Source organism: Mesoplodon densirostris, chromosome 11 (assembly GCF_025265405.1).
Source record: "Mesoplodon densirostris isolate mMesDen1 chromosome 11, mMesDen1 primary haplotype, whole genome shotgun sequence".
Lineage (NCBI taxonomy): Eukaryota > Metazoa > Chordata > Mammalia > Artiodactyla > Ziphiidae > Mesoplodon > Mesoplodon densirostris.
Window position 1 is genome coordinate 57,838,190 of NC_082671.1, and position 22,054 is coordinate 57,860,243.

Here is a 22,054-nt window from a genome sequence, read left to right on the forward strand (position 1 = left end):
TTCTTATAATTCTCTGTTTTTATTTTACTGTTTTGAGAAAATGGCACATGTTCCATTGAGTTGAAATAAAAATAAAAAGTAGGAATGACAAAATGTTAAGTTCAAGGGAGTGAGAGGAGAGGTCCTTAATAGATAATACGTTAGAAAGAGAGATAGGCACATGGATCATTTATTTATTAAGTACAGAGTGGGAGCACTGAGATTCTGCATTTTTAACCAGCTCCCACCTCTTGCTTCTGCTGCTCGTCCACTGGCTACAACCCAAACAGCGAGGGGCTGTATTCTGAAGACAGAATCCAGAAAGATTTCTTGAGGCAAAGGTACAACATGTGCAGTTAAAATTTTTATGGACTGCCACTGATGTAGTGTATGGGTAGTGAATGATTTATTACTAGGGTACCTGTATGTTTATACTTTTTTGTAATTAGCCTTTTAGATTTATACCCAAATCATTTGGGGCACTGATAATAAAGGTTATAATAATTCATTCAGATTTATTAAGTATTTCTCAGAATTGATGCTACTAGATACTAACAGGAAAATTATAACTTAGGGGTAAGATACATTCAAGATTGCTTATTTAATTGAGGTATGATAAAACATACAACCAAGGCAGGACTATACATTATTTTAAGCTCTCCTAAAATATTCTCACATGTGTTTTAAATAATTAACCTACACATACATATGCATGTAAATACCTGTACATCACTTATTGGAAAATGTGTTCCCTTAGGCTTATATATGACTCATTGTCATATTACTTAAGGAATTTTTATCTGGCACTGCAAACCATGAATAAATAGCTTTTTAAGATGTTGTACCCATCGTCACAATAAATGTTAAGCATCTCAGTGCCCAGTTTCCACTTTTAGACAAATTCCTAATGGCTCAGACTATCCCATGCCTCACACTGTCATGTGTGGCATGTGTGGTATAACTCTCCGAGGCACTAATTTTGCCATCCAGTCTCTTATTTTGTTAAGAATTTGTTTTATATTTTTGACTTTCTGATTAAAAGTTTGGCTTTCCTTCTCTTCTGTTTTAATTCTGCCTCTTTATCTCCTGTTTTCTCTACCCCTTCCTCATACCAAATTGGGATTTGTTTGTCTTACTTCGTGTGCATAGGAAGTTATTTTAGGTAATTGGAAGAGGGAAGATGAAGTTTTGATTTGCCAAGGACTCTTCATGGAGAAAAGGAAAACACAGAGCTGGTTGTTATGACACTGGGTAGAGTGGCCCCCTTCTTCACTAGATACCTTTTTATGATTTTGAGCCTCCTATAGAAGGAGCCATTGTAGTGGGTTGAATGGTGACTCCCCCCACACAAGAGATATATCTATGTTAAAATCACCAGAACCTATGAATGTGACCTTATTTGGAAAAAGGGTCTTGTAGACCATTTTAATTTTAAGACAAATTAAGTTAAGAATCTTTGGATAAGATATCCTGGATTAACTAGATGGGCCCTAAATCCAATGACAAGTGTCCTTATAAAAGAAACACAGCAGAGACATATAGGAGAGTGAAATGTGACCACAAAGGCAGAAATTAAAGTGATGCAGCCACAAGCCAAGGAGTATTTGTAGCCTCTGGAAGCTAGAAGAGGCAAGGAATGGGTTGTTCCCTGGGATCCTGGGAGAAGGTGCAGCCCTGTCAACACCTTAGTTTTGTACTTCTGTTGTTTCAAATCATCAGATCTGTGGTAATGTGTTATGACAGACATAAGGAATTAATACAGAGGTTTAGAGGCTGAAGCTGATGGAAATATTTGTGAGTTTGTGAGTCCGGGGTGTCCAAGTAAAAAAGTATAATAGAAGGGTCAAGGAGGCAGTCTGATCCTCTCTCCTGCTTCTTATGCTGTGAAACCCCAGCACCATTTAAATGCTTGAAGAATGGAAATGCGGGAACCATTCTAAAGGGTCCCTCTTGGCAAGAGAATGGTGTTCTCACGATGGTAAAGGCTACCCTGGAGCTTTTCCAATCAGCTGGGCAGTCAACATGTAGGGGCAGGTGAAGGCTGGGTCAGACAGGAAGAGGCAGTTGGATGTGCAGTGAAAACTGCAGCTGATAGACTGATTCTGAGCATGTATGAGGATCCAGTATGAAAATATCTCCAAACAAATGGAAGATCAGGAATGTGTTCAAAGAGTAGAAATTCATACTTTACTACAGAAAACATTTGGAAGAATGAGGAGAGATAAAGAAAGAAAAGTCAACTGGAGTCATTTTAGGGTAGGTTTTAGATTCCAGATGAGGAGTAAGTCCTGTGACTAAATGAAGTCTGAGATGAAGAAAGGAAGAAGAATAGGCAGAAAGCCTTGGAGTTACAACCATGAGAAGACAGACCTCAGTGGGAAACCCTTGACCCAGTGATGCAAACAACTTTCAAAAGGGGAAGCTGGAAGTAGATGTTAGGAAGATGGGCTTCCAAAATGTACCTTCCGAATGATTAAGGAAGGAATTTGATATCTATAAGTTAATAATATAGTCTACAAGGATAGCTAACAGTTGTGAACACCTCTCTTTTTAGAACAAAACCAATTATGATCATTCTTGTTAATACACATTAATATCAGTACTTATGAGAAGATAAGTAGCTAAAACAAATAAGTTTTTGGCATATCTTTATAATACCCCCTCTATAAAACCATTTATATAGGGCTTCCCTGGTGGTGCAGTGGTTGGGAGTCCGCCTGCCGATGCAGGAGACATGGGTTCGTGCCCCAGTCCGGGAAGATCCCACATGTTGCGGAGTGGCTGGGCCCATGAGCCATGGCCGCTGAGCCTGTGCGTCTGGAGCCTGTGCTCCGCAACGGGAGAGGCCACAACAGTGAGAGGCCCGCATATCGCAAAAACAAACAAACAAAAAACATTTATATAAGTAATAGGGCTAACTTAGCAAAAAATGGCTAATGCCAATCATTTTAGAAAAATGTATTTAGAATTAAAAATGGCTCTGTATCTGGCCTGCTTTCCTTCCCCAGAGGGGGACAGAACTTTGGATGCATACCACATCATAAGAACAGGGTTTAAAAGTTTGCTCTCTAACTTTTTTCCAGTCCAATCTTGAGCTCGGTAGCCCATATCACCACTTTACAACTTGAACTTCAAGACCGGCTATGTCCATACCAGGCCACACCTATAATATGTCTCTATGTCCCCCCCTTGTTTGTTCCTGGTTATTATTTATGGACATGCATATGTTTCTTTTACTTCTTAGTCATGTTTGGGAACCACTCAGTGCCAGGTACACCTAGAATGCTGTTTTGTAAGTAGAAGTACTTAATAAATATTTGTATAAATTATAAGTAAACTACAAATACAAAAGTTGTGCTTATTTAGAGTCGACAATGTCTTAATGCAAGAAGCACAATTGTGTGTGTAACTTTATTGTCTACTTCAACCCTGAATCAGGCAGGCAACTGGTAGAAGAAAAGAGGGCACTCTGTTACCTTGTCCCACCACAAAATAGCCACGCTCTATGGTTCTTATGCCTGTATTTAGCTCATAAATCATCCTGCCTTGTCTAAAGCAGAGGGTAGACCTCATCTCCATCCTCCTAAGCTCTCTCCCACCCTCTTTAACTCTGACTTGATCCTTTTCAATTTCTCTCCTCCACTGCTACTGTGTTTTACCTCTAGTACCCATTTTTATTTATTTTATTCTGAGCCCTAAATGTCCCTATAAAAGGATTTGTACCTTCTCCAACCCCTTCAGCCCTGGTAGGGACTATTGGATGGATTTTATTTTTCCAAAACCACCCACATAGATAGGTTGTAAGCAAAGGTCATCTTTGCTTTGGAAAGAGATTCTTGCTCCAAGCCAAATGCACAATAATCAGGAGCAGAGGGACTTTGTGTTCCCTCTCTTCAGCCAAGTTCCTTGCAACCTGTTTGCTATTCCTGGAGTCAGAAGGAGAGGAGAGTACTTGGCAAAATAGAGGCAAGTACCAGGAATCAGGACTGTGGTCTCAAGTTCCTGAGTTTTAACTGGGTCATTTCTGAGTCAGCCCACTTGTTACAGACAATCTCAGTTTTGGAAATCAGATTTTAACTGTATAAAGGCTGTCAGAAGCTTCTTTCTATAAAAAAAAACTAAAATGTTGTATATTAACCTGGTAGGTATTTAAATCTTGGTTTTACTTCTAAGTGTAAATTTCAAGCAAAGGGATACAGAATAAGAGACATACTCCTTACTTTAATATTCAGGTCAAAAGACCCCCTTTAGAAGGTTTTATTTTGATAACCAGCCATGAGCACTAATCTATAGATCTATTTTCAAATAGCTTTAGTCCATAAGGCTCAGAATAAAAAAAAAATTCTGACTATTCTTTGGAGGAAAAGAGAAGCAAGCCTCATGGGTATCCCAAGGCCAATAGTCACAATTGCCTGGCAACCATGATTTGTGGTGCTCTGCCTTCAGACCACAACAACTAGTTCCCTGAGCAGCTTCAGAACTAAGCAGAATGACCTCCAGACTAAAAAGCAGATGTTTCAAAATTAACTCCAGGTTATATAATCACACCTGTTCTAGATTCTTGGAAGTTGCCATAGTGAGTTCTGCTATTTCCTCGGGGTTTAAATACAGTTTGAACCCTTAGGATCCTCCATCCCAATCTAAAACCCAAGTATTTGAAACTACCCAGAAAGAATTACCCACTTGGGGATCTAGCTGAAAAAGCTGGTCCATTGTTTCAGAATGAAAATGGACAATTAAAGGCCTCTCTCTGGCTCTGACACAACTACTCAGGGTGATGTTAGAGGCTCTAGACCCAACCTGTAGATGATCTGGCAGGACTCAGAGAAGAGCCAGAGGTGTGACAATGTTCCTTGCAGAGAAAGAGAATCAGATTGTTCTCTGAATTCCCAGAAAGTGTGATTCATTGATTCTTCTCTATGGAAAGTTTGCATGCTGCCTCATAAAAACCCAGAAGTTTATCTTTGAAATAAGAGCAACAAAAGTGAAGCTATGGAAAGGCAAAAAATAAAACAGTAAATTCTAAAATGTAAATCTCCTACAAGGAGCCTAATGTTTTTTCATTTTTTTAACCTATCAGTTTGACAAAGATTTGAAAAGAAAATACTAAATCCTAAGTAAAGGTATGGTGGAAGAGACGCTTATATACTGTTGATTGGAATAAAACTTATTCCACCTTTCTACAGTGTAATTTTGTAGAAAGCTCATGGGCTTAAGCATGCATACACTCAATAATTTAACTCACAAGTGTCTATTCTGAGGAAATAATCTAAAATTCAGAGGAACATTTATGTGCCGTGACGATAATTGCAGAGGATTGGTAACAATTAATTCTAGTCTTCCACAAGACAGAATTTAAATATAAAGACACTTTTCTGCTCCCTTTTCAAGAACATATCTGAGGTTCTCTCAATTGCTCCTCATAGCACAGTTTCCAGGCCATTTTATGTTCTGGCCAACATTCTTTTTCCACACAAACACACACATGCACACACACCATCACCAACAATATTCTATAATTTTTCTTCTGAAAGTAGCAGCATAGAATCCAACACACATTCTAAATGTGACCTGAGCATCTTGTAGAACCCTAGGAATGGTATCAGGTTTCTGTTGTCCATCCCCAAAAATGTTCCAGAGAAGTAATGCTTACAGTTGATTGTTTTAAAGATCTACAGTCTATTATTTCATCTCATTATTCTAAATTTAATCATTGGAATGCTGAGAGTTGGTATCTTTGAAAAATATTTATTGGACACCTTAACTAATTACCTGCATGAAACTGAATTTAATCTTATACCTTCTTTTCTCAGTGGACACCACTGTAAATAAGAACCACGTGATTTTTATTTCTGCATTGGTTGTAAATTTTTTTTCCACTTCTACTTAGAACACAGTCACAAGAACTTTACTGACCAACTAACAGGAAGAACATGCAAGATAATCTACAAAATAATAGTTTTTTAGAGCCCATCGGAGAGTTGAGTTTGTGAAGAAATCCAATGAACTAAAGTCATCATCAGTAGAGTCATGGGGAGAGGAGGATTTAGTCATAGACGTTCATAAGAAAAAGGCAGTTTAACTTTTCATAGATATTTAAAGATAAAGTGCAGGCTGGCATGGTTATTTTGAATCCCTGGGAGCCCCAAATCAAGGAGAGTCCTTACATGTTGACTAACTCTTTCTCTGTAGGCTTTACCAGATGCATTCAAGAAAGTTCAGAAGCCAGACAAGAGTGCTGAAAGACCACCCTTAAAGGCATAGACACCTCAGATCTGCTCAAATCTAAGAGCAGAGCAGGAAAATTGAGACCCTGCATGCACTCTGAGCCTTACACTAGAAATAAGTGAGTGCCCACGTGTGGCTGGGTGAGTGCTAAGAGGGTAACAGAGATTTGCCTCCCATCTGAGGAACAGGTACTTTGGATCTGTGAAGTCTGAGGGAAGGATAGGAGAACTGAGAAAATTCTCCCCCACCATCCCAGCACTCTGTGCTTTAGACTGTTTATCAGACAACAGCTGTCTGGGGCAGGAGCAGGGGAGGAGCAAGAGCCCTCTCTGATGTGCAAGCTGGAGAAGAAAGCTGAAGTCTCATAGGAAGACTGGAAAACCTCCAGACATGCAATATGGGGGAAAGGTTGTGATCCTGTACTCAAAACACTTAAAGCCTGTATAGAACTGAATTTAACAGCAAAGCTCAGATCATCTCAATGACAGATTAGATTGACTCAACCCCTGAAAGAATGACATGAATATTCCTGGGGAAAAAAATTTACTCAGCTTCTACTGTTCTTTTACACACAATGTTTGAAAATCAATCAACACACACACACACACACACACACAGTGTCCACAATCTTTGGAACACATCAAACACTCTAATATATATTTCACTAGAGACCAAGAAGAGCGAGAGTGGGACAGAGGAATATCTAAAGGGATAATGTCTGAGAATTTCCAAAGCTGAAAGAAGATATCACCTCAAAGGTCTAAGATGCCAGTAAACTGCATCTGGATAAATATATTCTCATCAAGCTGAAAAGCAAATACAAAGGGAAATCTTGAAAGCAGCTAGAGAATATGGACACATTAAATACAGGAATATAAGGTAAAAAGAATAGTTGAATTCTTGTCAGAAACAATGAAGGCAAAAAGACAAAGACACTTTATTAAGTGTTCAAAAAAAGCAGCTTAGAACATATATCCAAAAAATCACTTAAATATTAAAAGAAAACTATTTGTTAGTGTAAAAAAAAGCTGAAGGTCTTCGACTCCAGCAACCTGAAGAGTTAGACATGTTAAAAGAAATTCTTTACTTGGAAAAGTTATAACAGGTAGAAATCCAGTTCTATAGAAAGCAATGGGAAACCCAGAAATAGAAAATATATTGGTAAGTATGAAGGACTTAGAAACAACTTTCAGCAACTGAGAATAGAAAAGAACTTCCATCCAAGATGCCCTTTATCACCAGGGGCATAAAGGGGGGAAAAAAGCTGTCAACCAAGAAAATAAAACTACCTTTTAAAAATGAAAGAAAAATAAAGACATTCCCTGATAAACAAAAACAGAGAATTTGTTGGGAGCAGACCTGACTTACCAGAAATATTCCAGAAAGTTCTTCAGGCTGAAAGCTGTTGACCATTGACAGTAATTTGAAAAAAAATCCAAAAAAAAAAAAAAAAATAAGGAGCACTGGTAAAGGTAATTATGTAATTAGAAAAGTATAAATACATATTTCTTCTTTCTTCTCTTATCTGATTTAAAGGCCATTGTAGAGAATATCTATCTATCTATTTATCTATCTTTATCTATCTACTTATGCATCTACCCATACACATATACATATGTATAAATGTATATATACGGTGTGTGTTTGTAATAAAATTGTGTTGTTGGGCTTACAGCATATATAATGTAATATATTTGACATAACTTAAAGGGACAGGTAGAAGTGAAGTTGTATTACAGTAAGAAAATAACATCAGATGATAATTCAAATTGACAGAAACAAGTGAGGAGGATCAGAAATGTTAAATATTTAATATGTTACTTAATATAACAAACTATAAATATATACTTATTTTCCTTTCTTCTCTTAGCTTCTTTAAAAGACATTAAAATTATAGAAAGCAATAATTTCAGCAGAAGTTTATTGAATTTGCAACATACATAGGTGTATAATATATACAATATAGATGTATGAATAATAATCCATAGCACAAAAAAGGGGCAGAATGGAATAGTGCTAAGAGTAATGTTTCTGTATCTCACTGATATTGTTGGTAAAAGTATGAAGTTTATTGTGATAAATTCCATTATACCAGGTAAGCTCTAGAGTAATCATTAAGTTTTTATATTTAGAGAATTTCATTAAATTAGTTGAATTTTTATGCTAGAAAATATTCATTTAATGCAAAAGAAAGCAATAAAGAAGAAATAAAAGGACATAAACAAATGAAACATTTAGAAAGAAAAGATACAGTGGCAGATATAAATTCAGCTACATCAATGACAATATTAAATATCAATGGATTAAATAATCTAATCAAAAGGCAGAGATTGTCAGACTGGATAATAAAAAAGATCCAACTATATGCTGTCAACAGAAAATATACTTTAGATTCAAATATACAAATAGGTTGGCAATTGTAAAAGATATAACATGCAAACAGGTACCATAACAAATTGGAGTGGCTATGCTAATGTTAGAAGCATCCTATTTAAATGCAACTTTTGCCTCCCCATCTCCCTTCTCTGTTGTTTTTCTTTATCACTAATCATGATGTGACTTATTATATGTTTTAATTAGTTGTTTATTACCGTCTTTCCTACTGGAATGTAAGCTCTTTGAAGGTAGGGTTGTGGCTTTTCTTTTGATTATTTTTCTCTCTGTTTTATTCACTGCTGGTCAACTATGTATCTAGGACAGGTTCAGGCACACAGTGGGAGCTCAATAAATATGTATTTAATGAATGAGCACTATGGGCTCTGATCTAGTTGCTAGGGATAGCACAGTGAATCAAACAAAAGTCTTCCCCCTCATGGAACTTAATTTATAGTGGAAAAATTTTTTTAATGGGAAGCATATTTTAATTGAGCCATATGTTAAGCATAATGTGGTAAGCATGGTAAGCACTAATGGAAAGGATTGCAATCATTATTCCTTTTTCAAAGCCAAACCAAATTTTAACCATATGTTTATTTATTTCATTTGCTCTCTAGTATCTATAATTAATGTAAATTTGGCTAGATATCAATTATTATCTATGGTTTTATCATTATCATCCATTTTCATTCTATTTAGAGAAGTAGAAACTGCTCATGCTTTATGTTTATCAAATATCTAAACGGTTTTTAAAATTGTTTTTCAAAAGGTCTGATTTTGCCAAGTATATTTATAGATAATTCTTACACTCACAAGCATAATGTAATAGAAATGTTTCACTTGTTTCTAATTCATCTGAACTTCATACACTTATGTGGAGAATTACTTAATGCTAAAATATATCCTAAACACTTGTAACAGATTTCAATTTTATATTTCATTTATTTCCCATGATAGGAAGAAATTATCAAAAAAAAAGGTGAATCTAAATTAAAACTTCTCAGGGAGCAATACAAATAAATTCTGTTATGTTAAGATTAAAGTGAGCAGGTTTAAGACATGCTGGGATTAATTCCTTTTCACTTTTTTTAAAAAAGGAACATTCTATTCACTTTTGTCTTTTTTTCTCCCCTCTGGTGACAACTGAGAACATATTTCTATGCCTCTTCTTTATGCACATAAAAGAAATTCTGACAACTGCAAGTTTGGTTAAAAATATTGTCAACAATGACAAAGATAAATGGGTTATTTTATCAAAACAATCCTCTATCTTCTTTCATGTTCTATGAGAAAATATGCTGATGTGTGATATTTGAAGACTAATGATGACAAATGGCAATGGTAATAACTTATACACAAGGAAAAGTACCCACCTGCTCTTAGTTGGTTTTTGTCTGTTAGAAAATCTTAATATGAGAGAAAAAAAAAAAAAGGTTGAGGTACTAAACTTTTTTAAAAACCTGTTTTGAGGAAATTCAAGCCAGATAAGAACATATTCAGAAAGTAAAAAGTTATGGTAGTAAGATTTAGGTGCTTAATCTTTATGATTATTTGTGTCTTTTTTTAGAATGCAGAACTATAGTGCCTATATAATTGGATTAAAAGGGTCATAAATAATAAATTATAGATGTCATTTGCCCAATCCACCTTCCTTATATTTTTCTCCTAGTACATCTTAGACTTAACATGTAGCTCAAATAAGAAACCCAGCAGACCTCTTTGCTTCCCCATTATAGATTTAGACATGCTGCTTCTTCTCCTATAGCTTTAAAACATTTAGTTTGCTGTGGTTTTCTTTACTACTAAAACATCGGGATTGTTTGTTTTAAGAAAGTTTTCAGGGTCGATGATAAAATTCCTAAAACATCCAGGTTTTTTTGTTTGTTTGTTTTTGATGAAAGAATTCATCTCAAGGGCTTCCCTGGTGGCGCAGTGGTTGAGAGTCTGCCTGCCGATGCAGGGGACACGGGTTCATGCCCCGGTCCGGGAAGATTCCACATGCTGTGGAGCAGCTGGGCCCGTGAGCCATGGCCTCTGAGCCTGCGCGTCTGGAGCCTGTGCTCCGCAATGGGAGAGGCCACAGCAGTGAGAGGCCTGTGTACCGCAAAAAAAAAAAAAAAAAAAAAAAAAAAAAAGAATTCATCTCAAAATATGAACAGATTAATCAAACAAATAAAACTCACCTGTCTTTGCATCTTTCCAGTCATCTGAAAGAATAGTCTTGGTCTGGATGGTGTATTTAGATATAGGACTATGATTGTCTGAACCACGGCTCCAAGTAAGTCCCACAGAAGTGGCCCTAATGTCTTCTATTCGCAGACCACCTGGAGGGCCTGGAGGGCCTGTAATGAAATTTTGGGTAATGAATCAATGAACCCCAGCTAGTGAATTAAGTGGACATTAGAATACAAAAATGTCCTCTTTGCAATTAATCTAAAGAACATTTACATGATGAAATCAGTGGTGTCACATTCCATTTAAACATAAACTATAAGAAGCAGTAATAATGGTGTTTACGTTTTTTACTAAATGCTTTCATGATGTCTCTTTTTATGAAAGGAGATAAATTCTGTCCTTTAAAAATGGCATTATTATTATATCATACATATGATATTCCTTGACTCATAAAATGCATTTGGCATCAAATGAACCTGACATAACAGATTGTAGCATAGTGATAGTTAATGAATGTTTGCTGAATACATGGATCAGAGCTGACAGCACAGTCCAGATATGAGAGTAGTCAGTCATATGTTTCATTCTGTCTACCCAAAAGGAGGCAGGACATATAACTCTAAATGTTATAGATAATTTATGTTACTTGGAGTAGAAATTTCTGAGAATGCGTGTATGTATCCTTTTGGATAATACATTTCATGTTAGTTAAACTAATGGAAATAAATAATATTAAAAGAAATATTTCTATTTATATAAAATGTAGAAAACAACTGTCAATTCAGATATACGAGGAATGATCTGAAAACATCAAATAATATACTGAAGAGTCTTAGGCCAGAAGAATTTTTACTGCAGAACATAAAACAATGTTAAAAATAAGCTTTCAGAGATGCTTCGTAATTCAGTATTAATATTATTCTCTAAACTGAGAACACTGTTCTGGGTGGCAGAGATGACAAGATAAATGAGACATAACTTTTAGGTTTTGAACAGCACTTTTTCTTGAAAAGGGTGAATTGGCCCGGTAAATAAATAACAGTAATAGACAGTAGTGAATGCCAGGATTATGGCATACATGATATACATTTCTTCTTTGTAAAAATGTTAAAAAAAAAGTCCTTTAGGTGGTAACGTGGCATCTATCAGTTACAATGCTAAAGAAGGCTCTCAATTGCCAGAGAACTCCTAGAATAGACATTTCAGACAGTGACATCACTTGTTTTCTTTGCACCAGAAAGGACGCCATCCCCAACTGAATTAGGCATAGTGAATATAATAATCAACAACTTTGTTAAGTGGCAACTTTTTTTTGTTGAAAAAGTATTAAATAAAACAAAGCTTTAATCTTTTAGCTGAAAATAAGTGCCTTCCTATTTAAATGTCAGATCAGATGCTTTGTCTACGTGACCTTTTTTCTCCACATGGACTTTGGTCTTTGCAAAGGTATAGACAACACCACAAACCTTCACCAATTTCCTTGCGGTTGGTCCCAAGGAGGAAAACGTGTGTGTAGATCAACACAACTGCATTACTACTAATATTAAAATAACACAGGACACAGCCTATTTGATGGTAGTAAATTTTATTTGGAATTATATAACAAATTAATAAAGGTAAATAAATTTTTGTAAATGTATCATCTGTAATAGTATTCTTATACTTCCTGATGTTAATTAAAGGTAATAATAATACACCATCCACAATTAATGAAAATAGCCACATAAATTATATAAAACACATTTGATATTCAGAAAGAACACATTGTATTTTTCATATGTAAAAACCACATTGAAATACAATGCACATTCTTGATCAGAACCACGAAATTCCTTATCTCACATGAAGTATCATCCCAAGTCAATTACTGACTGGAATATTTCAGAGTATTAAAATTAAAAATTAGAAATGAAAAATAAAAAATATAAATTTTAAAAGGAAGAGAAAGTCTTATAGTGAAGGCATTCAGACACTTTTTCTGAGCATAAAGTTATGGCATTCAGAAAATGTTAAAGGGAATTTAAGGCAAAATTGCCATTGGTTAGTCTTTTACCATTAAAGTGAAAATAATTTCCCTGCTATTATTCTGTGAAGTTCTTTGATGGCAAATGAATGACCTTCACAAAGTCAGATTAAAGTCACATACTATCAGTGTATCTGTTGGGACATTATATGCATGATAATTTATCCAGTCACCCATTCACTGAGGAACAATATTGTTGAGCAAAAGACTGTAATTATACTTATGCAGTTTTTTCTCTGATATATGCCTGGCCTATAGTGAGTTCTTAGTAAATATTTGGTGAAGACATAAATAAATTTATCACATTGGGCTTCAGACAGTTCTGTAAACATAACAGTCATTCACAATACAATCTGTATTGAAATACTGTATCATCATAAGAAGGTGAAATTGAGAAAGCAAATGGAAAGGAGTTGGTTGATATTCCCAAAAGCACTGTGTGGCAATATTATTTGGTAATGGCTCACTTTGATATAAAGTAGATTTTTCCATCTAGTAATTAAATACAAATATCCCCCAGAAAATACCTGAGAGAAAATATACTATTAAAGAGCAGAGATTTTAGAGTTAAAAAAGACTTGACTTTAAATCCAGTGCCTTGATTTATCTTGGGCAAGTTTCTCAAATTTACTAAACTTTCATGTTCTCATCTATAAAACAGGAGTAATAAAAATTGACCAGATAAGATTGTTGTTAGGATTGAAATAAAATCTTTAAAGAATGTAGTGTTAGGCCTGGTCCACAGGAAGTCCTTAGTAAATTTTAGCTATTAATGTTATTATTGTTACAACTGTAAGAGCTTTCTGGGCATCTGAGCTATAGGACAGGAGTAATACTTGTTAACAATTAACAGGGATTTGTTTACCAGATTGTTCATGTATCACTTGTTTCCACTCAAAAGTAAGGTGTTTCTAGTAAATTTGATGGAGGTAAGGAATGGCTGGGGATGTGAAGGCCCTCTAATGTGTACTAAGGAATCAAGATGCAGCAAAAATAGAGTGGTTCTATGGAGACAAACTGGGCCAGCCCTGCACTGTCTCCCAGAAGGAAGGTTTTCTAAGCAGTGTAGCTGATGTTACTTGTTCAGATTTTCTGTTCAGAATGGAGAAAAAAGTGTTGTGGTAGAAAATGAAATAATGCAGCCACTAGTTCCTCAGCACAAAGGCAGGCATTTAGGAACTGGCAGTCCTGATTCTTTCTTCAGTGACAAAAAAGCAATACATAATTCTGACTCAGAGTTTGTTTGTTTCTTTTTTAAGCTCTCATCACTGTGCAAACACTTCCAAGAAATCTTTAAGGAAATAATTGAAGCTAGCGAAAATGTAAGTGAATGGACAGCTAGATGCAGGTTATTTCACTATTACTCTATCCGTATACCTTTCCAGTTTCTTAGGTGTCCTCAGGCAGATAACTAATGATTGCTAAGAACACTAAATATACCAAATTTAAATTATCATGAAACAGAGAAATTGGTCAGAGGGAAAGGACCTTTGGAATTTGACCTGTATTTTAAATGCCTAAGTATATTAGATGACACATTATTTTATTCTTCCATTTTTTTCTGTCTTTTGTTTTTATCATTAATGACCCATAGTGGGAATAAAAAAAGAAGGAACTGGATTATTTCTCTGATTAGCCCTGCAAAGGCTTTTCATCAGTTCTTCTCACTATTAGTAAATACTTAAGGGAGTTGGAAAGAGAAGAAAATGAGAAAAAGAGAAAAAGAGATAGGAAGGAGGGGATAAAAAGTTATTCCAAGTATGTTTTTGTTTTTAGTTTTTATGAATATGGTTTTATCTATACTACTTGCTTGTCACTACATACCCTCCATGCCCTGGAGTTCTGAAATTCATTTTATTAAGCTTATATATCATGTCTGTAAAACAGTGCTGCTATTTTTGTTTTCCAATTCTTCCAAATGCTGATAGATGTCATTAAGTGTGGACATCACTAACTGTGTTAGGCCCGTCCAGCTGACTAAATTCCTCCTTTATAAATTAACAGTACAGACTTCAGTGTTGATTCTTTGCATCTTCTTTTCCTTTTCAATATCAGAGTGTTCAACCACTACCTTTCTGTACTTCTTCAGGTAGAGGCTGCCACTATGGACTGTTCTTCTTTTTTTATTTGCATTACCCTCTATCTTTCAATTCTTGTGTTTCACCCATTATAACCTTTCTCTCTGGCTTTAAATATCTCTCTCAGAGATTACTGACTGAGAAAGCTCCAAAAAATCTCACCTATGGGGGATAATTAGTAGTCTATCAAGATCCTTGTTAGTGTTATGTTTCTACATTGTGAGTTCTTCAAAATCAGGCAAAAGGAGTCTATAATTACTGAGGCTTTTTTCTGTCACTTTTTTTTACATAGTGGAGGCTTTGGAAATAGCCAGAATAGTCCTTTATCATCTGTGGTTCAATGCAGTTTCACTGGCCACAACCATATTCTCTTTTCCTAAATTTTTCTAGGTTCTCAATGTTTTTACTATTAAATCACTGACTACAGGCAAATACTGAAAACATTTGGTTATGTAATGTAGATCACACACACTTTAGAGATCACTGAAGCCAATACCTGTACATTTTACAAAAGGATGCTGAAGGTCAGAAAGGTTGTTGCCAGAATCAAACAGCTGGTCTGTGACAGAGTACAGAAAAAGACAAGAGACTGAGTTTCCTGGTACAACCCAGGCAAAGCGAGAAGAAGCTCGCTTGAAATTCAAATCATGCAGCCCAAACGTGTCTGTCCACAAAAAGCCTGCAGAGAACTACCTGATAACTGACACATTTATACTGTGCTTCTCTTGGATTTGTCTGCATGTTTAAAAAAGTATGAACTCATAAGAGCATAAAATGTTAGTGAATCCAAAAAAGGAAATTTATATTGTCTATTTTAATAAAAGTAATATATTTTACTAAGTCCTTATTATATCTGAGTCATTGCTAAATATTTTATAATTCTTACAAATAACGCTATGATGTAGGCACTATTATTTCCACTATTTTACAAATGAGGAAACCCAGACATGGGCAGATTAAATAAAATAACCACAGTCATCCAACAAGCAAATGGCAAAGCTAAGACTTGAATTCAACTGATTTGCCATGTGACTTTTCATTAACTATAGTAAAAACAATCATTTAAAAACAGCATTATCAGCTTCAAATTCAAAAGTGGCATTTACTGCTTTCCTTTAGAGACCTTTTTTATTGGGGAGAATATGAATTACTTGGGCACTAGTGTATATTGTGGGAAAAATGACAAAAACCGTGATATATTGACTACAGCTTTTAAAATCTTTTTGTGATCTGTTAATTCAGATAAGTGAAGGTAAAGATGTCACCCATTTATAAATTCCTACTACATGCCCAGTTTTTTTTTTTTATTATTATCATGAAGGGATTTGTTAAACTTTCCTGAATTTTACTAGTGTTTTTAGAAAAAAATACCTATGTGTGAACAAAATACAGATGTTATTTCCACTCAGTTTTCTTTCATATGTAAAGTAATTAGAAGGAAAAATGAACATAAATACAATTATTTCTCAATTCTGCCATTTCTTCTTTAGGAATGTAGTAACACTCAGTGAAGTAGTTTTTAGACATTTGAGGAAAAATAGCAGGAAAACATTTTTTCAAAATGATTATTCACACATTATAAGCTGACTATATTTTCTCAATCAATAACAGACTAATTTTCCCATAAGTCAAGTGGGATAGAAGATTTGAAACTGGGATCCTTCAGGATTAAACACGATGGATACATAGTAGCCATGACTATACCCCAGGCGTCACTTGAGTCAGCGTCAATACTTAGGCAGTAACCCTAACACACTTTCTCCCTCCAAAAGGTTGACCGGCTCTCTGAATAACTGTAGCTGGAAGTGGACCCAGAAAAACTGCTGGTCCTTCTGGGACTCCACTCCACATAGCACACATTTAATGCAAGCCTTGGCGCTAAGCAGGAAAGACATCTCAGTTTCATCCTATTTCCATTTGTAATTGCTCCGTAAGTAATTAAAAGCAAAGCACCACATACGAATATCCTGTGGTTCACTGTTTATTTTTACCAAAAGAGCAAATTTTAATGAAAAGTTTAAATGTTAAGAAAACAAAAAACTTTCAGTACAAATTATCATCCCTTTTAAAATAAAATAATCTGAAAATAACAATGCTGAAACAACATCAGTTATTATTAAGGCACATGGCTTCTTCTTTACCAAAACATGTCAGTTAGAGTCTCTTTATTACTACATGCCCGTTCTTGTTCTGAAAATTAGTTAAGACAACAGCTTTATTATAAGGTAATAAAACACAAATTTGTGTGCTCTTGTTAAAGCGTTAAGACTGTACTAAGATGAAGCTGAATATTAAACATCTCTACCATTTAATAGGAATATAGTAGGTTTTTAACCTCTAAAATTGGTATTTTAACCTCTTACATTGTCAAAAATGAACGTAGATCCCTATTAGAAATTAGAATGAGGATAAAGGAGCTAAATGAATCTATGTAATTCTAGTTGATATTGATGCAGTTTATCTAAACAAAAATATTCTCCTTTTCCTGCCACTTGTCATACTTGTCATGTGGTTTCCTTTCTAATTTTTATTCTGTCTTTCCCAAACTATATTCCTATCTGATCTTGGTGGTATACTTTCAGTGATGGACTATGGACCACAAAGCTGGTCCATGCACATCTTCATGGCAACATTTATGGATACATGACAATCTCGAATTATTTTAAAATATCTTATTAAAATGACAGTTGCCCTAGATCTCCAGTCTAAATCCTAAGATGCTTCCTTCTGTGAGAATAATTAACACTAGAAAATGAAAAATTGTGGAAATAAGTAACGTTTTGAGCCAGAGACATGTATTCCTTTACGATGACTAATCAATTATTTTTTAACTACATACATATTTAGGGGTCATTACATATCTCTCAAAGCTTTCCTAAGAGTTCTTCCAACCACAGACGGGAATTCTAGAGTTACTAAATGAGAAGTTCATATAATATCCCGCACTTAACCATAAACCTGTTTAAGAAGAGCAAATTATTTCTTGTGAAGAAATAAGAATTTTAAGCTTGTCTCTTTGACCAAAGGGCAGAACTGAAAATATTTTCAAATAATGAAATTTAAGCAGTTCCAGAAAGAATTATATACACTTCAATTTTAATCTGCCATTTCTGTTCATGTCCTTCCCAAAAGTCTTGACCTTCCTCTCAAAACAAAAGATCCAAGAAGGCTGATGCTAGGAGTTAACAGAATTAAATATGCATACGTGCTGTTAATGGCTTAGTCATCTTCACTTAAATCTTGCTACTGAGATGACAGTTTTCTCCACATGCTGACTAATTTCACTTCCCAGTCCCAGGAATTGTTCCAAAAACCTTACAGAGCCATGGGCAGTCTTCAGCTGTTTATTGCTGCTTTTCATCTTTTCTTGCCAAAAAAATATATATGGCACCAGGATACAAAAGGCCACTGGAATAATGCCCCTTAGCTTACATCCTAATTAAGATGACTCATCAGTGAATTTGACAACAACAGTGTTCATTACCTGCTTGGGCAAATCAAACAGTCCATTCAGTGGCAACACTCCTGTATTATAATTCACCAGTTCTTCATTTTTTTTTCAGATAATGAGCTAATTTCTGAGATATGTAAGTTCAAAGAAAAACAGGACATGAAAACACGAAAATTTTACTTGGCCATTATATGATGTACTGGGTTAGTTCAGTAGGCATTTTTCAGATATTAATAAAGCTATACAATTATATTTTTAAATACCATTCTGCTTTAGATGTTCAAAAGGGAAAAAAATCCTCTAAGAACTAGATTTTGGCAGGGGGGACTGCAGGAGCTACAAGATTGAGTTAATTAGTAAAATCTAGTATAATATGTTAAAAAAAAAAAAAAGGTTTTCCCACAAAGAGTGAGTGTCAACGATCACCAGGTTGGAGGCAGGCTTGCACAGACAGGGAGAAAAGGATCCGCCATGTTTTTCTCTCCATCTTTTCTGTTTTTACCTGCAAGAGGAAAGATCAAGGCTGAAGGGCACGTGTGGATGCCCATTTAAGAGCAGGAAGCCATATACTTCAGGAATTTGCCTAGTATCCTTAATGGGTAAGTTGAAATAATGAACAAAGAAAAACATCTTCTAAACACTGTAGATGGGAGTGCAAAAAGGAGAAGGCTGAAGTGACAAGCTTTGGCCCAATCAAATCTGTTTCCCTCAGAAATAGTTGACTGACTTTGTAAGGAACAAGAGTTGTAATTGGATCCCTTCCTCCCATTTAAAAAAAACTCAAATTCCTAGAGCCTTTGTAATTCCACTCCACATAGTACAAGTCTACCTACCCAAACATATGCTCATGCCTTCAAGGCTTCTAAGTAAGAAAAAAATCCTGAGGATAAATTTAAGCAGCGATTTGTGAAATTTAATCAGAGGTTGGGGCTGGAAGTCATGGGAACTTGTGTCTTGATTAATATTATATTTATTGTTTATGTCTATATAGATGTTAATAGCAAAAAGGAGGGAAGTAAAAGAAAATGTTTATAGAAAGTCATCATGGGCAACGTGTGAACTGGAGTTGTTATTATTCTTTCATAAATATGGACTCTGAGGCTTATGATGATTAACTGACTGGCCTAAGACCACAGGTTATTCAGCAGGTGAAGTGCGTTTCTAATCTATGTTTGCCTAATGCCAAAAGCCATACATTTTCCATTGTGCCATGCGGATCTTTTTTTTTTTTTTTTTTTTTTTTCCGGTACGCAGGCCTCTCACTGTTGTGGCCTCTCCCGTTGCAGAGCACAGGCTCTGGATTCGTAGGCTCAGCGGCCATGGCTCACAGGCCCAGCCGCTCCGCGGCATGTGGGATCCTCCCGGACCGGGGCATGAACCCGTGTCCCCTGCATCGGCAGGCGGACTCCCAACCACTGCGCCACCAGGGAAGCCCCATGCAGATCTTTTAATGACTATAAGCATATATTAGTATAACTATATTATTATAAAAATATGCTATTAACAAGATGAGCATCCTCCCTATGGTTATGGTTCCCTAACCATAACTAGGGATAGTTTGATTATTATAATTAGACCACTTTATAACTACTAGTGTCCCCCTGGTTATAGTTATTTAAGTAGGAGAAATAGTATCTAGGAAAACTGCTGACTGCTTATTGTAAATTTAGTCCTATGATAAATGGTAACAAAGGTCACAAAACGCATTTGTCTCTTACATTTGTCTTTCAAACGTAAGAGATTTCCAAATCTTTTGATGAGAACTGAAATTGCTAATTTTAAATATATTCTTTTTTTTCTCCCTTTTAAATGAAGTTTTGGTAGTTTTGTGGAGAGAGGGGGCTGTGAACAGTCACACAGGGAGCCTCCTCAAACTGTTGAACATTGGAGTGCCATTTCTTGAATTAGTAACGGAAGCTTCCAACCTCTGCAGGAACATATCAAACAGTGGTCCTCCAACTTGTTTAAACCACAAACATCAGAAGTACCTGGTGTGTTCCAAACAGGGACAGTCCCTTGCCCCAGAGAAATTCTCAGGGATGTGCAGCAGGGGGGCTCAAGCACTAACTGTTGAGAGCCACTAAGACTGTAGTGAGATTATGCTCAGAAGTATATTCCTCAGTGTGACAGAGCCCAGACTGTTCAGTGACACACAAGGGATCACTACCTTCTAGTGGGTCACAAGTTATTTGCTACTACGAATATTGAAAATTCATAAGCTTGTACATTATTTTTTTGTGTAAAAATGAAGTGGATTCAGGGTTATCCTTTTAATTATGCTAGCTCTTGTTCACTGTTCACTTTCATCCCAATGCACTTTCAGATAAGGGAGTTGGTATTCCAGCAGTGCCCTGGGAAATGCATGTGGGCCACAACCAAGTCCCTCCCCTCATCCCATGTCAACAGAGTGACCATGCCAAGCATTGGGCAATTAGAAATTAAAATGGTGTTTTAATTGTTTGGAAAAAAAAAAGGGGGATTTATTTATTTATTTATTTATTTATTTATTTATTTTGATTTATTCCACAATCTGCATTCACTCATGAGTGTACTGGGCAGTTAAACATTATACTGGAAAGGTGCTGTGGCAGAGAGAAGATTGGGAGCTCCCCGCTGTGTTGATCTAATGAGATGTCCTAAGCCAAATTTAGATAACGGATGGGAGACGGGGTTCTGTCACACAAGGACCGGATCCTGTAGTCACCTCTGAAGAGGAAATAGGGAAGGTGCAAACTATGAAATAGCTGGATTTGTAGGATACCAATGGAGATTCCATAGTTGCTTGTAGTACCCTTTTACATTTCTCCCTTTCCCTTTGAGTATGTCTCTATTTATCCCAGTGGTGATGGTAGTTTGAGGGCCTATGTGATAGGAATTTAAAAGGACTAAAATCTCCTCTCTACAGCTTGTTAAACTGACTACAGGTTTAGAGGGTAAAAGTTTTCTGAGTTTCCTTCATTTTCATTTACTTAGGTGTAAGAAATTCTGTGACCCAATCAAATTCCCAGGGCCTGGGCTGGTGAGGTTGGCTGGTGGGAAGGAGATAGATGGTGGTGGCAGGAAGCCAGTCTGCAAAAGGCACCATGAGGAAATAATTGAACATTCCTGAGACTTGAAATGGCAGACTTTACAAAAATCACACCAAAAAAATAGTTATGCTTAAAAGGGATTTTATACCATTGAGTCTTCTGTTGGTTATTTTTTCAATAATTAAGCTAAAGCATTTTCTCTTCTTTTTTAAATAAAATGAACCAAAAAGAGAAGACATTATGAAATTCTAATTTCAAATAACTTAAAATTTTACTTTCTGAATTAACTTTGAATTATCGATGCTTCAGAGTATTTGGGTGGACAATTTAACAAACAAACCATATACCAACATGAAATAGATGTACAATGTGATTGTACATGTACAATGATCTGATTTTTATATTTGGGAAGTTAAACACTAAAGAGAAGTGAGAAAAAGTAAGTTATGTAGTGAATTCGAAACACTGATAACTGGCCAAGTTGTGGTTTGATCATGTGAACTCTGAGGAATATTTTTATTTCCTTTTTCTTCTTCTGTTTTAAACTTCCTTTGCCTATGAATGGATTACCAGTCCTTGCATGACTACCACACAGCAGTTTTGTTAGGATGACATGATAAAATTTATATGAAAGTCCTGTAGACACATACATTCTAATCTAAAACACTTAAAAATTTTGAATGTACTATTTTTAAGGCCAAAGAATACATTATAA

General features: G+C 35.6%; 1 protein-coding gene across 1 annotated transcript in view; it reads right to left on the reverse strand.

The window, feature by feature from the left end:
* Positions 1-22,054, reverse strand: part of CNTN1 (contactin 1) — a 187,660-nt gene that overhangs the window by 94,880 nt on the left and 70,726 nt on the right. The window contains exon 15 of the mRNA XM_060114197.1: positions 10,767-10,925. Coding sequence (XP_059970180.1) covers positions 10,767-10,925 — 159 coding nt within the window. The remainder of the gene's footprint in view (positions 1-10,766; positions 10,926-22,054) is intronic.